Source organism: Arachis ipaensis, chromosome B7, assembly GCF_059453495.1.
Source record: "Arachis ipaensis isolate K30076 ecotype BB chromosome B7, ASM5945349v1, whole genome shotgun sequence".
NCBI classification, from domain to species: Eukaryota; Viridiplantae; Streptophyta; class Magnoliopsida; order Fabales; family Fabaceae; genus Arachis; species Arachis ipaensis.
The window spans coordinates 133255056-133272177 of record NC_142442.1 but is presented as its reverse complement, the minus strand read 5'-3'; the positions used below and the strand labels follow the sequence as shown (position 1 = coordinate 133272177).

General features: G+C 40.4%; 1 protein-coding gene across 1 annotated transcript; it reads right to left on the bottom strand.

Annotated features, from left to right (window-relative positions):
• Positions 1–8423: 8423 nt before the first annotated feature.
• On the bottom strand, positions 8424–9674 carry LOC148554199 (uncharacterized). Its single transcript, XM_088493118.1, has 2 exons — positions 9557–9674; positions 8424–9463 (listed from the first exon to the last, which is right to left on the bottom strand). Exons 1-2 carry the CDS (start codon positions 9672–9674, stop codon positions 8424–8426), a joined length of 1158 nt encoding a protein of 385 aa, XP_088349244.1.
• Positions 9675–17122: the final 7448 nt, after the last annotated feature.

Genomic DNA, 17122 nt, shown 5'->3' with positions numbered 1-17122 from the left:
AGAGGGAATCTTAGAACCTTAGAACTAAGCTATTAAATACGGAAAAGAAACAACTGAACCAAAAAGAAGTAACGTAAATCATTAAAAGAAAACACTAAAACTTATTTTTTACAATGTAGTGGCTGCATTCTTTGGAAGACGTGATGACCGCGAAGCACTAGCCTATGGTATGAGTTCTTAAGTGTATGCAGTTTTGGTCTGAGTTCTTAAGTGTATGCAGTAGTAGTGAAGAATCTATAGTGTATGAGGAAAGGTTGGTGGAAAACAAAGATGATGTTAAAAATGTATTGATGGAAAAGAGTAGGAGCAATCTAGTTTTGGTAGGTAGGATTCCACAAGCAGCACCTTTGGTAAACACAAGTGATTATTCAGAGCTTGGTCCTGTTGGAAGCTACTTGGCTTCTTCAGATTTCTCCACTTCTGCTTCTGTTGTAGTGTTTCAGCAATATAATCCAAAATCAGACATACACCCACTGGTACTGGAGGTTTCTGATTACTCAAATATGCCAGATACACCAAATCATCCTTTGTAGAGTTCATAGATAGATTCATTTTGTTACATAGAAATGTAGAAGTAAAGTTTGTGTATGGAGTTGTTGACTCTCAAGACATGTACAAATAAGATACCAAAAATAAAGGCAGAACAAAATCTGAAACTACTAGCTGGTTTGTAAAAGTTAGAAAATATGAACCTTTAGAAGTTAGAATTTCACTCCATATTGAGATACCATTTCTGATTCCATTGTTTCAAATAATGGAAATTCAATCATTAAACTTAATGATTAATGAGCAAGACACACAAAGAAAACACTAAAACTTCCAGAACTAAGTCTAGCAAATTCACCAACTAAGAACATAAGAATATGGAGAATAAGACTAATTAGTAAACAACAATTGCATCAAGAATGGTCCCCAAGCTCAAAAACTGCAATCTGAATGACCAAAACCCAACAAACCAATTGCAAAGTAACATCACCTACCAAACACAAGTTCAAATGTTCTGTAAAAAACAAAACTTAGCAAAGGATATATGAAACCAGCTGGTAACAGCTCAGAAAAACAAATAAGAAGAAACCTTCACATGAGAAACAATAAGAAAGCGTTAATAGCACAGAAAACCAGCAATTCAATTATCACATAGCAAATGAATTGTAAAAACAAAATCCTAGTAAACAACAGAGCCTAGAGTATATATGTTCTGAACAGCTCAATCAATCACTATATATATATGAACGAGAACAAGGAAGAGAAATAATTATTATTAATACCATTATCAACAACAAAAACAATTTTAAATTAATCTCCAAAGAAGGATTTACCGTCGTGGCTTTCTCTTTCTCTCTTTCTGTAAATGAGATCTGACTATCTAGCTTTCACGGCCTCTCTGGTACCATGTTTTCAATTTTCTACAAACAAACAAAGAAGAGAGGTCAAACGGTGAATATAATTAATTAATTAATCATTATTAATTGTTGTGAATAAATAACGAGCATGGAAATTGGGAAATAAGGATTTGACAAAACTTCATGTACAGATTTATTGATCAACGATTTAAAATTACAATTTTAAATAATTAGGGATTTTAAAAAATGACAATGATTAACCAACACAAGATACCGGTGAAAACGACGGCGATTGCAAAAACTGCGCAACACAGTGAAAATTCAAACGAAAAGAAGAAGAAGAAGAAAAGTTGCACTAGTGGATCTGGATTGAGTTAGGTTGCATGGAGGTGAAGGATGAGAGAAATGGAGAAAGGAAACTGGGTGTGCAGTGTAGAGATCTATGAGTGGCTCACACCTTGATCGAAATTCATGAGATTTTCATTTAAGCAAACCAAAAATCAGCAAAAACGAAGAAACCAAAACGAAGAAGCTCTCCGTGTAAAGAACTTGAGAGGGAGCTGCAGAGAAACAAATCAATAACTATTTCAGTTTAATTTGAGAAGGAGAGGTACCTAGAGAAATGGTAACCGGCGGAGAGAGGAGAAGCCAGAGGGAAGAACGGCGTTGTCGGAGGGCTTCGTTACACGGAGGAGACGAAGGAGAGAGAAGGGAGATCGAGAGCGCTGTCTGGATGTGTTTCGTTTAATGAGCTAGGGTTCCAGTTATTTTGTTTTATATACGTATGAAAATGGCGGTTCAAAACCGCCATAATCACCTGAACCGCCACCAAACACAAAGTTAATTATGGCAGCAACTAACAATGCCATAATAACCGGGTATTACGGCGGTTCTTTAAAACCGCCGTAATATTAATGCCATTTTAAACTCTTTTTTTGTAGTGATACCTCAGATAAAACAACTAATATTGGCACGATCCTGAAGGGAGATGCAAAAGAATTACTAGTACAGTTCTTACGAGATAATGTCGATCTCTTCGCATGGAAAGCTGCAGACATGCCAGGTATAGATCCCAAGCTAATGTGCCACAAGTTGGCGGTCTACTCAGGATCTCGGCCGGTACAGCAGAGACGAAGAAAACTTGGGCCAGAACGATCCCAAGCTGTGGAAGAACAGGTACAAGCAGTACTGGAGGCAAGATTCATAAGAGAAGTCAAGTATCCACTATGGCTAGCGAACGTCGTCTTGGTGAAAAAATCAAATGGGAAATGGCGAATGTGCACCGACTACACCGATCTCAACAAACCCTGCCCAAAAGATCCTTACCCACTCCCAAGTATCGACGCTCTGGTAGATGCTTCATCCGGATATAGATACCTCTCGTTTATGGATGCATATTCTGGATACAACCAAATCCCCATATATCCACCAGATCAAGAAAAGACCTCATTTTTGACACCAAAAGTAAATTACTGCTACATTGTGATGCCTTTCAGTCTCAAGAATGCGGGAGCTATTTATCAAAGGCTAATGAATAAAGTCTTTTCAGATCATATCGGAAAAATCATGGAAGTCTACGTGGACGAAATGTTAATAAAGACACAAAGCGAAGAGACATTATTGTCCGACCTGGCTCAAGTGTTCGACACTATAAGGAAGCATGGCATGCGACTCAATCCTGCAAAATGCACCTTTGCAGTAGAAGCGGGCAAATTCTTAGGTTTCATGCTCACACAAAGAGGAATTGAAGTAAATCTGGACAAATGCCAGGCCATACTCAACATGAAGAGCCTAACTTGTGTCAGAGAGGTACAACAACTCAACGGGAGATTGGCAGCCTTATCCAGATTCTTAGTGGGATCAGCGATAAGATCTCTCCCCTTCTATGCCACTTTAAGGAAAGGAAAGAAGTTCGAATGGACAATGGAATACGAGCAAGCCTTCCAGGATTTCAAAAATTTCCTGGGATGACCACCTATCCTAACTCGACCACGAGAGGAAGAGCCACTCGTATTGAACCTTGCGGTAGGAAGTCAGGCAGTAGCCTCAGCACTGGTTCGAGAGGACGACAAAGGGCAACAACCTGTATACTTCATTAGTAAAGCGCTGCAGGGATCCGAGCTGAACTACCAAAAAATAGAAAAGTTCGCCTATACTCTCATACTGACATCTCGACAACTTCGCCCGTACTTCCAGGCTCACACCATTAAGGTTCGGACCGACCAGCCCATAAAAGGGATATAGCAGAAAACAGATCTAGCAGGCAGAATTTTACAATGGGCAGTCGAGTTATCTGAGTTTGACCTCCAATATGAAGTTTGAACATCCATCAAATCACAATACTTGGCCGACTTCATTGCAGAATTCACAGATACCCTGGAGACCCCCTGATGAGCGGATAATTTATACGCTTTTTGGCTTTATTTTTAGTATATTTTCAGTAGACTTTAGTTAGTTTTTATTATATTTTTATTAGTTTTTATTTAAAATTCACTTTTCTGGACTTTACTATGAGTTTGTGTGTTTTTCTGTGATTTCAGGTATTTTCTGGCTGAAATTGAGGGACCTGAGCAAAAATCTGATTCAGAGATTGAAAAAGGACTACAGATGCTATTGGATTCTGACCTCCCTGCAGTCGAAGTGAATTTTCTGGAGCTACGAAAGCCCAATTGGTGCATTCTCAATTGCGTTGGAAAGTAGACATTCTGGTCTTTCCAGCAATATATAATAGTCCATACTTTGCCCAAGATTTGATGGCCCAAACTGGCGTTCCAAGTCAGCTTAAGAATTTTGGCGTTTAACGCCAGAACTGGCATAAAAGCTGGAGTTAAATGCCCAAACTGGCACAAAAACTGGCGTTTAACTCCAAGAAAAGTCTCTACACATGAAAGCTTCAATGCTCAGCCCAATCACACACCAAGTGGGCCCCGAAAGTGGATTTTTACACTAAAACACCCTAGCTTACTCATTTTCTGTAACCCTAGGTCACTAGTTTACTATAAAAACTACTTTTAGTAATTCATCTTGTACCTCATGACATTCTACACATTTCAGATTGTATCTTCTACGGCATGAGTCTCTAAACCCCATTGTTGGGGGTGAGGAGCTCTACTGTATTTCGATAAATTAATGCAATTACTACTGTTTTCCATTCTATCACGCTTGCTTCTATTCTAAGATATTCATTCGCACTTCAACCTGATGAATGTGATGATCCGTGACAATCATCATCATTCTCACCTATGAATGCGTGCCTAACAACCACTTCCGTTCTACATGCAATCAAGCTTGAATGTGTATCTCTTGGGCTCCTAATCTAAGATTAGAACCTTCGGGGTATAGGCTAGAATTATTGGCAGCCATTCCTGAGGTCCGAAAAGTCTAAATCTTGTCTGTGGTATTCCGAGTAGGATCTGGGCAGGGATGACTGTGACGAGCTTCAAACTCGCGAGTGTTGGGCGTGTGACAGACGCAAAAGGATCAATGGATCCTATTCCAGCATGATCGAGAATCGACAGATGATTAGCCGTGCGGTGACAGCGCATTTGGAATATTTTCACTGAGAGGACAGGAAGTAGCCATTGACAACGGTGATGCCCAACATAAAGCTTGCCATGGAAGGAGCCTTGCGTGTGTGAAGAAGAAGATAGTAGGAAAGCAGAGATTCAGGGGACAGAGCATTTCCAAAACCTCAACATGTTCTTCATTACTGCATAACAAGTATTTATTCATGTTCTTTTACTTTTTACAATTAAATCTGAGAATTATTGATATCCTGACTAAGAGTTACAAGATAACCATAGCTTGCTTCAAGCCGACAATCTCCGTGGGATCGACCCTTACTCACGTAAGGTATTACTTGGACGACCCAGTGCACTTGCTGGTTAGTTGTGCGGAGTTGCAAAAGTGTGATTGTAATTTCATGCACCAAGTTTTTGGCGCTGTTGTTGATGATTACAATTTCGTGCACCACCCCTACAGAATGGAATCTCTACGTGGACGGGTCCTCGAATAAGATTGGAAGCGGCGCAGGTGTGATAATAGAAAGCAACCAAGGAACCCAAGTTGAGCTTTCCCTCAAATTTGGGTTCCCGGCCTCGAACAACCAGGCGGAATATGAAGCATTACTTGCTGGTTTAAAGCTGGCTAAGGAGGTTGGAGCTCAAAAACTCAACATCTTCAGTTATTCACAAGTAGTCACCTCACAAATAACAGGGAGCTACCAAGCCAAAGACCCCACCATGAAAAAGTATTTGGATAAAACCAAGGAACAGCTCGGACAACTCGGGGAATATAAGATCTGTCACATATCCCGCGAACAAAATGCCTGTGCTGATGCACTCTCAAAACTAGCCAGCACCAAACCAGGGGGCAACAATAGAAGCCTCATCCAGAAAATGCTGCAGAACCCGTCAATCTCGGAAGAGGAAAAGTCCTAGCCATAACAAGTCAGGATCAAGGATGGATGACCCCCATAATTAATTACCTCAAAATAGAAACACTCCTCACAAATGAGAAGGAGGCAAAGAGGTTAAAACAGGAGGCTCAGTACAACACTATCATAAACAACACCCTATATAAAAGAGGGATTTCAATACCACTACTAAAATGTGTGCCGACCTCCAACACAAGGGAAGTTTTAGAGGAAGTACACAGTGGCATTTGTGGTAATCATCTCAGAGCACAAGCTCTCACCAAAAAAGTACTCCGGGCGGGATTTTATTGGCCAACTCTACAAAAGGAAGCTACAGAATTTGTAAGGACATGCCCACCATGCCAGAAACATGCCAACTTTCACATCGCCCTGCCAGAAGAGCTCATCAGCGTAACATCGCCTTGGCCATTTGTAAAATGGGGACTCGATCTTCTCGGACCCTTTCCCCAGGGATCGGGACAAGTTAAATTCCTCATAGTCGGGGTAGACTATTTCACAAAGTGGATCGAGGCAGAGCCCCTAGCCAATGCCACTGCTCAAAGGAGCCGGAAATTCCTATATAAGAATATTGTCACAAGGTTTGGGGTTCCATACTCCATCACTACAGACAATGGCACCCAATTCACAGACGCGGGCTGCAGAAAGTTAGTAGCCAACTTAAACATAAAATACCAGTTCACCTTCGTTGAACATCCCCAAGCCAATGGACAAGCCAAAGCGGCCAACAAAGTCATATTGGCTGGGCTAAAACGGAGACTGCAAGATGCAAAGGGAGCCTGGGCCGAAGAACTTCCACAAGTCCTATGGGCATATCGAACAACGCCATATTCCACCATAAACGAATCACCATTTCGACTAGCATACGGAGTGGAGGCAATGATCCCAGTAGAGGTCGAGGAAAGGTCGCCTAGAGTGGTTCATTAAAATGAGGAAGCCAACTCCCAACTTCAAAGGGAAGAGCTCGACCTACTTCCTGAAATCCAAGAAAAAATTTGGATCAGGGAAGAAGCACTAAAACGTTGAATGGCTTCCAGATATAATCAAAAGGTACTGCCGAGAGGTTTCGCTGAGAATGATCTCATCCTAATCCAAAATGATATTGGAACAACTCGACCCGGAGAAGGAAAGCTGGCAGCAAACTGGAAAGGACCCTACCGAGTCATAGAAGTACTTGGGAAGGGCTACTACAGACTGTCCGAACACGAGGGACAAAAGCTTCCCAGATCATAGCACGCCTGCAACCTAAGAAGGTACTATAGCTAGAAAAAGTAAAAGATCTCATCATAGGATGCACTCTTTTTCCTGAAAAGGTTTTTTAATGAGGCACCAAGTTGAGATTCAGAAATTATTCGACTTAAAGGGATGAAAAACTCCCACATGTATATATTTACATTTTCTTTTAAATAAAGCATATTTTAGATATTCTACAAATTCTCAAGACGCATTAATCTGAAGCATTCATCGTCCGATTATAAAGCAACGGATCGGCAAAAAAGTGAAAAACAGATTCATTGCATGATCACGATAAAGACCAATAGAGATGAAAACGCGATTCATCTAAAGGTCAACCAAACAAAGATAGAAACCACCTTCTACAAATCGGTAAAGATGAACACAGAATAATGTAAGAAGTTATCGAAAGTGATCCGGAAAAAGAACCTGATGAGGTCTTATGGATTGCTAAATAATAACTTAAAGACTGGCCGACGTTAAAAAGTCGGACCAAGTCAACCCAAGTTATCAGCAAATCCCTGGAAAGAGGTCTGGCCAACCCTATAAAAGAGGAATTGCTATAACTTAGAAGAGATCGACATGACGAAGTCGGTCTCCTACGAAAAATAAGTTATAAAAGTAATCCCTGAAAGAGACCTGACAAAGGTCCAAGAAAGAGGATTACAAAATAACTTAGAAGAGATCGACATAAAGAAGTCGGTCTCCTACAACAGACAAGTTATAAAAGTAATCCCTGAAAGAGACCTGACAAAGGTCCAAGAAAGAGGATTACAAAAATAACTTAGAAGAGATCGACATAAAGAAGTCGATCTCCTACAAACGAACAAGTTATAAAAGTAATCCCTGAAAGAGACCTGACAAAGGTCCAAGAAAGAGGATTACAAAATAACTTAGAAGAGATCGACATAAAGAAGTCGGTCTCCTACAACGGACAAGTTATAAAAGTAATCCCTGAAAGAGACCTGACAAAGGTCCAAGAAAGAGGACTACAAAAATAATTGGAAAGAGGACCAACGTAAAGAAATCAGTTATGGATGGCCAGAAATAAATACAAGTAAGAGCCAGAAAAATGAAATACAAGTTGGATCCACACATCCACAACCTCAAAGGATCCAAGCTACAAGCAATAGGTACAAAGCAATCCAAAGAGGCCGAGCAGCAAGGCTTCAGCATTCTCAAAACCCAAAAAGGTGCCAAGACAAGTGCAAACAAGCATGATATGAAATACAATATTATAAACAAGCTTCAGGATCAGGCCCAAAGCTTGAAAGCTACTTGTTGTTTTTTCAAAATGAAAAGTTGCTAAACAAGCAACTAGAAGGAGTATCAACAGTCAGCAAAATATTCAAATTACAAAATAAAGAGTTTAAAAGCCCACAAGTCGGGCCATCTACACAAACACCCAAGAAAAATCAGCTAAGATCGAGAGCCTTCTCGGCAGCATCAGTACGGGGAGAAGAAGGGCGAGTCTGAATAGGCACAGCATCCACGGTACCATCATCCCAGTTCAAGATCTGACAGTCCGGATCAGAAACGGAATGACCGACCTCACCTGGAGGAACAATAGAAGTTGACACTTTGACAGAAGGCACAGGGGGAGGCTCGATATCGTCATCATCTTGGTCATCAGGGACAATCTTACCATCCCTCACAATATTATCCAGGCTAAAAAGACTAAGATCGGCCTCGGGAGCAATAATTCGAACCTGCTCCTTCAGGTTCTCGTAAGCAGCATTCACACTGCCAACAAGATGACCCTGAAGCTCAGAATAATCAGCTCGGGCGTTCTCCAACTCCCCCTTCAAACGCATTCCCTCCCGATAGGACATAATGTAGATGTCTTTATGCCTCAACGCCGTGTCCTCAGCCAACCACACAGAAGCCGCCAGAGCAAGGGAACTCGCCTTCTCATTCTCTAGATCCTTCTCCAGTTTGGCCACCTTCACCTCAAGCTCCTCTTTCAAGCCCTTCATCCGATCGAATTCCTGTTTTGCCTCCTCCATGAAGGCTTTGGTGGCATGGAGAGGAAGATTTTGAGTCGTTCGATACAAGGCAGCTCCCATATGTGCCATTTTTACACTACTCTGAGTTATAAAGTCCAAATGACGAAGGAGTGATACATCATCCATAGGGAGGACACCGTATGGACCGATCTGCTGATCTACGAACTCGACTGCGTCAAAATCAGGGGCATCAAGGTTGAAAGGCTCAATTGTTTTTTGTTTCTTGTTGGGAGGAACACCAGAAGTAGCAGCAGAAGACTGTGGAGGCTCGGCCAAGCGAACCCGAGGAGTGAGAATTACCCTCCTCGGGCCAGGAGAACTCGGCACGGGCGGCTTCACCGGAACTTGAGAAGATCCCTCTCCCGCCACCTTGGCCGAGATATTTTGAGCAGCTGCAGCCTTCTTTGCTTTCTTGTAGGCCTTCATGGAATCGTTGTTTTTCCACATCTCTGAAAATACAGAATCGACCACAGTAATGGGTTACAATCACAAAAAGAAGAAGCAAAACTAAAAAGCAAGTATAGAAATAAGTCAGACAGTACCCAAAGCAGTTCGAATCAAGGATGGATCACTCAAAAATCTTTTCGTATCAAGATGGGGTGGTTCCCCCCATAAATCTTCAAGAACAATTACAAAAGCCCGCTCAACCTCGTCAAGCATCTCCCATGTATAGCGAGACACTCTCACATTCTTTTTCCATTCTAGAGGAAAGGCAGGCTCATCATTTTCATCAAGAAAAAAGGGCCGGGCCCCCTCAACAGCACGGACTCGAAAGAAATAATTCTTAAAATCTTTAAAAGACTCATCATACATGGCAAAAACTTTATGCCTCTTGGCCGACCTGAAAGAAACCCATGAAGCTTTCTTTTTGGAAGACCCTCCAGGCTTGGCAGAAACAAAAAGATAGAGGAAAAGAGTCTGAGAAGTTGTTATGCCTAACTCTTGGCAAAGCAGCTAAAAAATCTTGATAAAACCCCAGGAATTCGGATGAAGCTGGGATGGGGCAATGTTACACGACCACAACAAGTCGGTCTCGAAAGCAGTAAAAGGAAAAGTAATGTCCAACTGACTAAAGAAATATTCATAGGCGTAGAAAAAGGGACGCTCCCCCTCGACAGAAGTAGGAAAACAAACCCTCTCGTCAGAATCGGGTGCCACAAGCTCATAATCTCTCTCTCGGGCACCACCACCACAAACCCTATGACGTTTCCTCAGCTCCACACAAAAATCAGCATCCACAACAGAGACACACATTAAGACAAGGGAGTCCAGCCAATCGGACATCCCCTCGAGAACTTTAAAAGACATCTCTACAATGTTATTGCGAGAAGACATGAGGCCAACTAATCCTACAATAAGAAAAGAAGATTGGATTACTAAAAAATATCTCGGACGAGGGGCAAAACAACTCGACTAATATGATACAGAAGAACAAACAGAAAAGGAAAACCCCAAGACTCAAACCAAAGCCCTGGGGCATCCTTTGGAGGCAGTAACAAAGCAAGATTTCAGGAAAAATCTACAGCTCACGTCCCGACATTTCTCAAAACAAGAAAAGAAGATCTCAAATAACAAAACGTTTCGAAAAAGGAAAACACGAAGTCATCAAAAGCCACTATCTTCCCACAGTCTATCAGCAAAAGAGCATCGCCAACATCAAACATGCCAAGCGGAAATCGTCAAAGATGCAATCTTTTTGTGATTCAAACAAAATCATCATTCCAAAGCTTCAAAATCAAAAGCACAAACAGAAACGGAACAACATGCAAGCATCAAACAAGAGGAAAAGTGAAAAGGTTAACGCGAAAGGCGAAAAAACTCCCAGAACACACATTACAACAGCAATCAGGCACAGCAAAAGCAGAAAGATCTAAACTTTCTCCAAACAAAATCAAAACTTTCTCAAAATCAGACATGAAAAAGTGACACGGAAAAGAGAAAGGAAGAAAAACCAACCTGAGCGAAGAAGCCTCGAAGGAGATTGAAGACGGAGAGACGGAATCACCCAGAAAAACTGCCAAATGATGCCACAACTCAAGAAATACAAAAGGCGAAAATAGAAAAGCGAGAGAGTAAAAGAGAAGTTACAAAGAGAAATGAAGAAGAGAAACCATTTTCTGTGAGCAAATTTCAAAATAAAAGCCAAGGGAACGGGGTAATTAAAACCAATTAATGAAGGTATTAAACCCTTGCACGTTCCCAAGAACAGAACGCTACTATAAAAGCGCACGCTTTCAGAGGAAAATGTTCCACATTCAAAAATTCTACAAAAAGAAAGAAGTCGACAAATGCTCGAGTTCGGCTTCACCAGAGAAGGATCGAAGTCTAAGACTCGACCTCAAAAAGAAAGACCAAGCTCGAGCAGGGGCACTGTTCACACCCTGGGCCGAGCTATCCGACCCGAGATGTTCAGTGACAAAGCGACCGACCTCTTCAGGTCAGGCTATCCGACCTCTTCTCAAATAGGTCGGCCAAATCGACAGGAAAGCCCAATAAGGGGCCCAAATAAAGGAACACGGCGGTTCCCTTGAAGATAAGCTGACCTCAACTCAAAGATAAAGATAAGATAAGATAACTAACTTATCTTATCTAGAAAGGTCACTCTACAACCACTATAAATACACTGGAGCACCCAGGTATAACTCATACTCTGATTCTACAATAAACATGCTTAATACCCATGCTAACTTAAGCATCGGAGTCTCTTGCAGGTACCCCCCACCCTCCGGTGACCAAGGATCAGAAGTGCAGCTAGTCCAACAAGTCAGACACAATAGCTCCGGCCGCCACCAGCCAACCGGACACGTCATCTCTGACCAGTACAGAAGATCTCATCCGAGATCGACCTACAGTTTCAGGTAACCCTCGGAACAAAAATCAAAGGCGGTTTTGATTTTACATTAAGTTACATATGTATGATTAGCATATGCGAGAGAAAAGGAAAAAGAAAACGGGAGTGAGAAGAACGTAACCGCGAAAGACCGTAAACCCATCAAACTTCCGACTTCGATTTCTTGCAATCCGTAACTCCAATCAAAAAATCTAATCCGGTAAAAGTATTCGTATCCTTCTCTTCTATACGTTGGCACCACTTTTGACCGGTAGAAGTTGATGGTGACGTAGCTCCTCTACCCCTTGAGTTTGACCAACTGGAGTTTTAGGAGGCATAGACGATTCTGGACATTTTCTTCTTCGATAGCTCAGCCAAAAAGTTTCTCCGGAGCTTCGAATATTTTGATTCCGTACGAAGGTATGGTTTTGGTTTCTCGTAGTTAATGTTTAATGTCACATGAAAATTTAGGCTAGAAGACCTTAAGATAGGAATGAATTGAATGTATAATTGATGGATTGTGCATATTGGATAAAATGTGTGGTTTAGCTATTGTTAATAATTTGCTGTTGAAGTTGGTCGGTTTGGAAAAGATTTAATATTGGTATTTGTTTGACTTTGAAATAATTTGTTACCGGAAATGATTTGAAGGACTGAGAGGTGTTTGATTTGATAGTTGGGACCCTTGAAGGATGGCAGAAATTTGAGCTTTAGAGGAAATACTGCCAAAACTTCTATAAGAATTGGAGTTTTGAATTGAGGTGGTACTTTAAAAAGAAAGAGATTATTATGTGGCTTGTGTATTTGAGACTATTTGTTGACCCTCTGTCGCAAGATGTGACCGGGCACTTTAACTCTCCGGATTCCCCATGGGCATGCATATATATGAATATTGAATATTATATTTGAGCTTGGAGTTCGACTCCATGGAATACTATATTATTGAGCTTGGAGTTTAACTCCATGGAATACTATATTATTGAGCTTGGAGTGTGACTCCATGTAATATTATATTTGAGCTTGGAGTTTGACTCCATGGAATATTATTGAGCTTGGGAATGCGCACACAGAGGGACTATCCAATGGTTAACTACCAGGACATGTCGGGTTGGCTGTATAACCAACAGATGAGACTCATCAGCCATAGGACAGGCATACATCATATGCAATTGTTTGTTTGCTTAAGTGTGCATTGTTTTGGTTTGCTTAACTGTTTAATTCTGCTTATCCGCTACTTGTTCTACCTGCTGTAAATGCTTCTCTATCTGTGGTTTCCTTGCTTGAACTGTACGTGTATGTTTTTTGAGAAATCCCTCTTGACAAAGGTGTGAGGGGAGAGGGTTGTTCCACCAGTGATTCGGAGGATTGGAGGCGACAGAAAGTGAAGTATTAAGTTAAAGTTAGATTCAGAACTAGAATACCTTAGACAACTTACCTAATTTCTGGTTTAGTTGAATTCTTAAGCTGAAATCTGAGTGTCGGAGTATAGGAATGCCTCTGGCTTTCCTGAGACCTTTTATATTAACTATGTGGGCACCTTTACTATACTGAGAACCTCCGGTTCTCATTCCATACTATGTTGTTGTTTTTCAGATACAGGTCGAAAGGTATCTCATTAGGTGTCTGGACACCTGAACCGAAGTGGTTACTGTGTTATTTTGTTGTGCAGTGATGTATATACACGTACTTAGCTTTCTCTCCACACAACTTATCCTTTTTTATCTTCTTAGAGGTTTATGGAGAGGCAGGACTTTGTTTATGTACATCTTGGGTTTTGGATATGTATGTATGTATATATATATATATATATATATATATGTAAATATTCTCCGGCCAGCCTTGACTTCGCAGACTGAGTTAGGAGCTTGTTATTTTGTACCTATGGCTTTCGATTCCTACTTTTATTGTCTTACGTTTTATAGTTATAGTTTGCCTCACACGCAAGTTGTTCCGTTTCCGGAGCGTGGCGCTTTTCAATTTGCGATTTTGTTTTACCCATTTTTCAAGGCTCCTAGTGTATTATATTCTTTCTACTATTACAAGTATGTATTTTAATTTTTAGAAGTCGTAATACCTCGCCACCTCTATTTTACGACTTAAGCGTAAAGTTTTGGGTGGTAGGGTGTTAATATTTTGATACACTAAATAATATTTTGATACACTAAATAATATTTTAGAGTAATTTTAGAGATTTAATTAAATTTCAGATTAACACTAAATCCCCAAAACACAACCCTAACCTTAATTCCCTAACCCTATCCGTCATACTCCTTTCCCCAAAAACAAACCAATACCTACAGATAATAGGTTTTGTTCATAGTTGGAGTTGCACCAATCTCTCTCTCACTCGATAACTCTGTAAACTGCGATCTTTCATAATTATTTATTTATTTATTTTATTTCTTTCGGATGGTGCAAGAAGTCTGTGAATAAAGCTAGTGGCATAAGCTTTAGCTGATTTCTAGCTAACTATATGAGAACTGAGGGCACTAACCAGAAAAAAAGAAAAAGAGAAAGAAAGAAAGGGAGAAGAGAGAACGGGGAGAGCAGAGGGGAGACGGAAGTAGGGGAAGGGGAGAAGAGATGGAGCTACGATCCATAGAGGAAGGAGGAGGGAGACCACTGCTGCAGCTGCGCCATCGCCACCGCGTCCTGCTACTAGCGCCGCCGCCGTTCGTCCTCTCCGCTGCTAGACGCCACCGTTGGAGTTGCGAACAGAGAACGCGCGCAAGGGAAACCATCGCGAAGCTGCCGTCGCCGCTGCGTTGCTGGGCTCGCCATCATTCTGCCCGCGCGGCGGCTGCGTTGCCGGAGCTCCTCGCCACCACCGTTGGCTCCAGAAACCACCCTTGAAGCCTGTGTCTGTTGGTAAGCCCTAACCCTGCTTCAGCTTCTTTATTCGTTAAGTTTCCCTTTACCGTGAGAGTTGTCGCTGAGGTTGTCTGTACCAGGTTATACGGTCACCGTGAGTTTCTCTACCACCTTTGCTCTGAGATGTTGTTGTTGTGAGTTTTTCCGCTGCAGGCTGAAGCCGCTGCCGTTGGAGCTTGTCGGAGTTAACCTCTAGAGCTGCGGCTGTGCTGTACTTTAGTTCCTTGCTGGTACAGTAAGTTATTCTTGCTTTAAAACTCTTTTAGTCACTGTTTTGTTATGTGGCTGAGGTTTTGTGATGCTATTTGCTATTTGATTGAGTTTCGATTATTTCTTGTTGCGATTAGAGTAGCTATGGTTGCTGCAAAAGTGGTTTGGAACTGCGATTGTGGCTGCCGCTGTGATGAGCCGAGGAAAAAAGGGATTCAACGCGTTTAATTATGCGGATTGCGAATAATTGAGGTAGCAGTTTTCTTAAAATTTATTTTATCTTATAGAGTTGTTATAAATAGATATTAATGTGAGAAACATATTTCTGTGATTATGATTGTCTTATAAATGTGGTTGTTTGCTGGACTGAATGACAGATTGCTTGATTGCTTGAGTGGTGTGTGATTGTTGAAAAGAAATTAGTTTTAAAAGTTATTTAGTTGATTATTATGAAAAGTGGGTTTTCTTGGTTTTGAAGTTATTTTTGATAATGTAAATGAATCGGCTTTGGAAATGATTTGAGATATGAAAATGAATTAATTTTGAAAGCGGTTTAATTTTGAATTAGTTTGATTTTATAAATGATTTAATATTTGAGCTGGTTTAATTTTGAAAAAGATTTATTATTGGAAATGGTTGGATTTGAAAATAACTTGATATTAGAACTGGTTGAGTTTTGAAAAATGATTGAGATTTGAAAATTGTTGAAAGGGGTTTGAGGAAGGTTTGGACAGACCCAAAAAGGGTGGCAGAGTCCGAATTTTAGAGGAGATGCTGCCGAAATTTTATAAAATTGGAAGTTTTGTTTTAAGTAATTATTTGGAAAGGTTTGGTTTTAAACATTATATTTTTTAAGATTGATTTATTTAGAAAAGAAAGAATTATATTTTAAATTGGGATTGTTGATGAACGGAATGGAAAGAAGGATGATGAGAATTGACTTTGAAATATGATTTTTGAATGAATTTAGAAATGAGATATGGATTGACGAATGATGATGATATTGAGAATGACTTAGATATTGATGAATATTGAATGAATTATTCATATGGCTTATGAATTTGAATTATCTGAGACACGAATTTCCCTGGGTGGACGCAGTGGCTTACCAACACTTGTTCCAGGTTGAGACTCGATACTTTATTGACCCTACGATGTAAGGGTGACCGGGCACTTATAAATTCCTGAGAATGGTACCCCCATTGAGCAATTTGATATATATGAGAAAAACTATGCATAGACTCATGGGGATGCGCATTGGGGGACAGTCCAATGGTATAACAAACCGGACTTGTCGGGTTGGCTGTATAACCGACAGATGAGCTCATTAGCCATAGGACAGGCATGCATCATATGCATTTGTATGCTTTTCTTGGGTTTAAATTTGTTTTGGTTTGCCTAATTGTTAAACTGTTCTTAACTACTACCTGAACTATTTGTTGTAACTGCTACCTAAACCTGTGCTTTCCTTGTCTGTTTTGCCTGCATTTGTCCTTGTGTGCTACTTTTGAGAATGAGCCTTGGTGTTGAATTGATGATTGTGTTGATTGATTGTGTGGTTGGTTTCTGATTAAGATTTTCTTATAAGAAAAGAAAGGTTTTGGCTTTCTGAAAGATTAAATAATGTTTCTTTGAAAAGGTTTTGAATGATTAGCTATTGGTTTTTAAAAGATTCATAAGGCAATGATAATCATTGAGCTTGAAAACAGTTTTCTTATTAAATATCTTCTTATGAAAATTCTAAAACTTCATGGTGAGACCATGTGGTTAGGTTCTCACCCCCTACAGCTTTACCTTTTCAGGAATCGGATGAAGGAGCATTATGAAGAATTATACTGCATTTTGGTTTATATGATATTGCACTAAATAGATAATTTTTCTTTCCTCGTCTTTGTTATTACAATTTTGTAAGAGGGATAGGAGTTGTTTGTTTTATTTGTATATTACATTATAAGCTATTATGTAAGAAGTCTTGTATATAAATCTATGTCTGTTTGTTTTTTTAAGATAAAGTATTTATTTTCGGTTTTCAAAGAAATCAGCAATACGGTGTCGAGTCAAAGGCTCCTATTTTAATATTAAGTATATATAGTAGTCGTAATACTTCTTGCTATCAGAGTGGCGCAGCCGCAAGCGTGACATTCTGGTAGTGAGGGTGTTACATTATGGTATCAGAGCCGTTCATCCTGATTAGAGC

What these genes read in the sequence shown, in the direction of transcription:
- LOC148554199 (XM_088493118.1), bottom strand. Translation starts at nt 9,674, where the DNA reads ATGCTTGACGAGGTTGAGCGGGCTTTTGTAATTGTTCTTGAAGATTTA. An exon ending in CTTGATTCGAACTGCTTTGG is followed by an intron (nt 9,464 to 9,556) that starts GTACTGTCTGAC and finishes CTGTATTTTCAG; the next exon opens with AGATGTGGAAAAACAACGAT.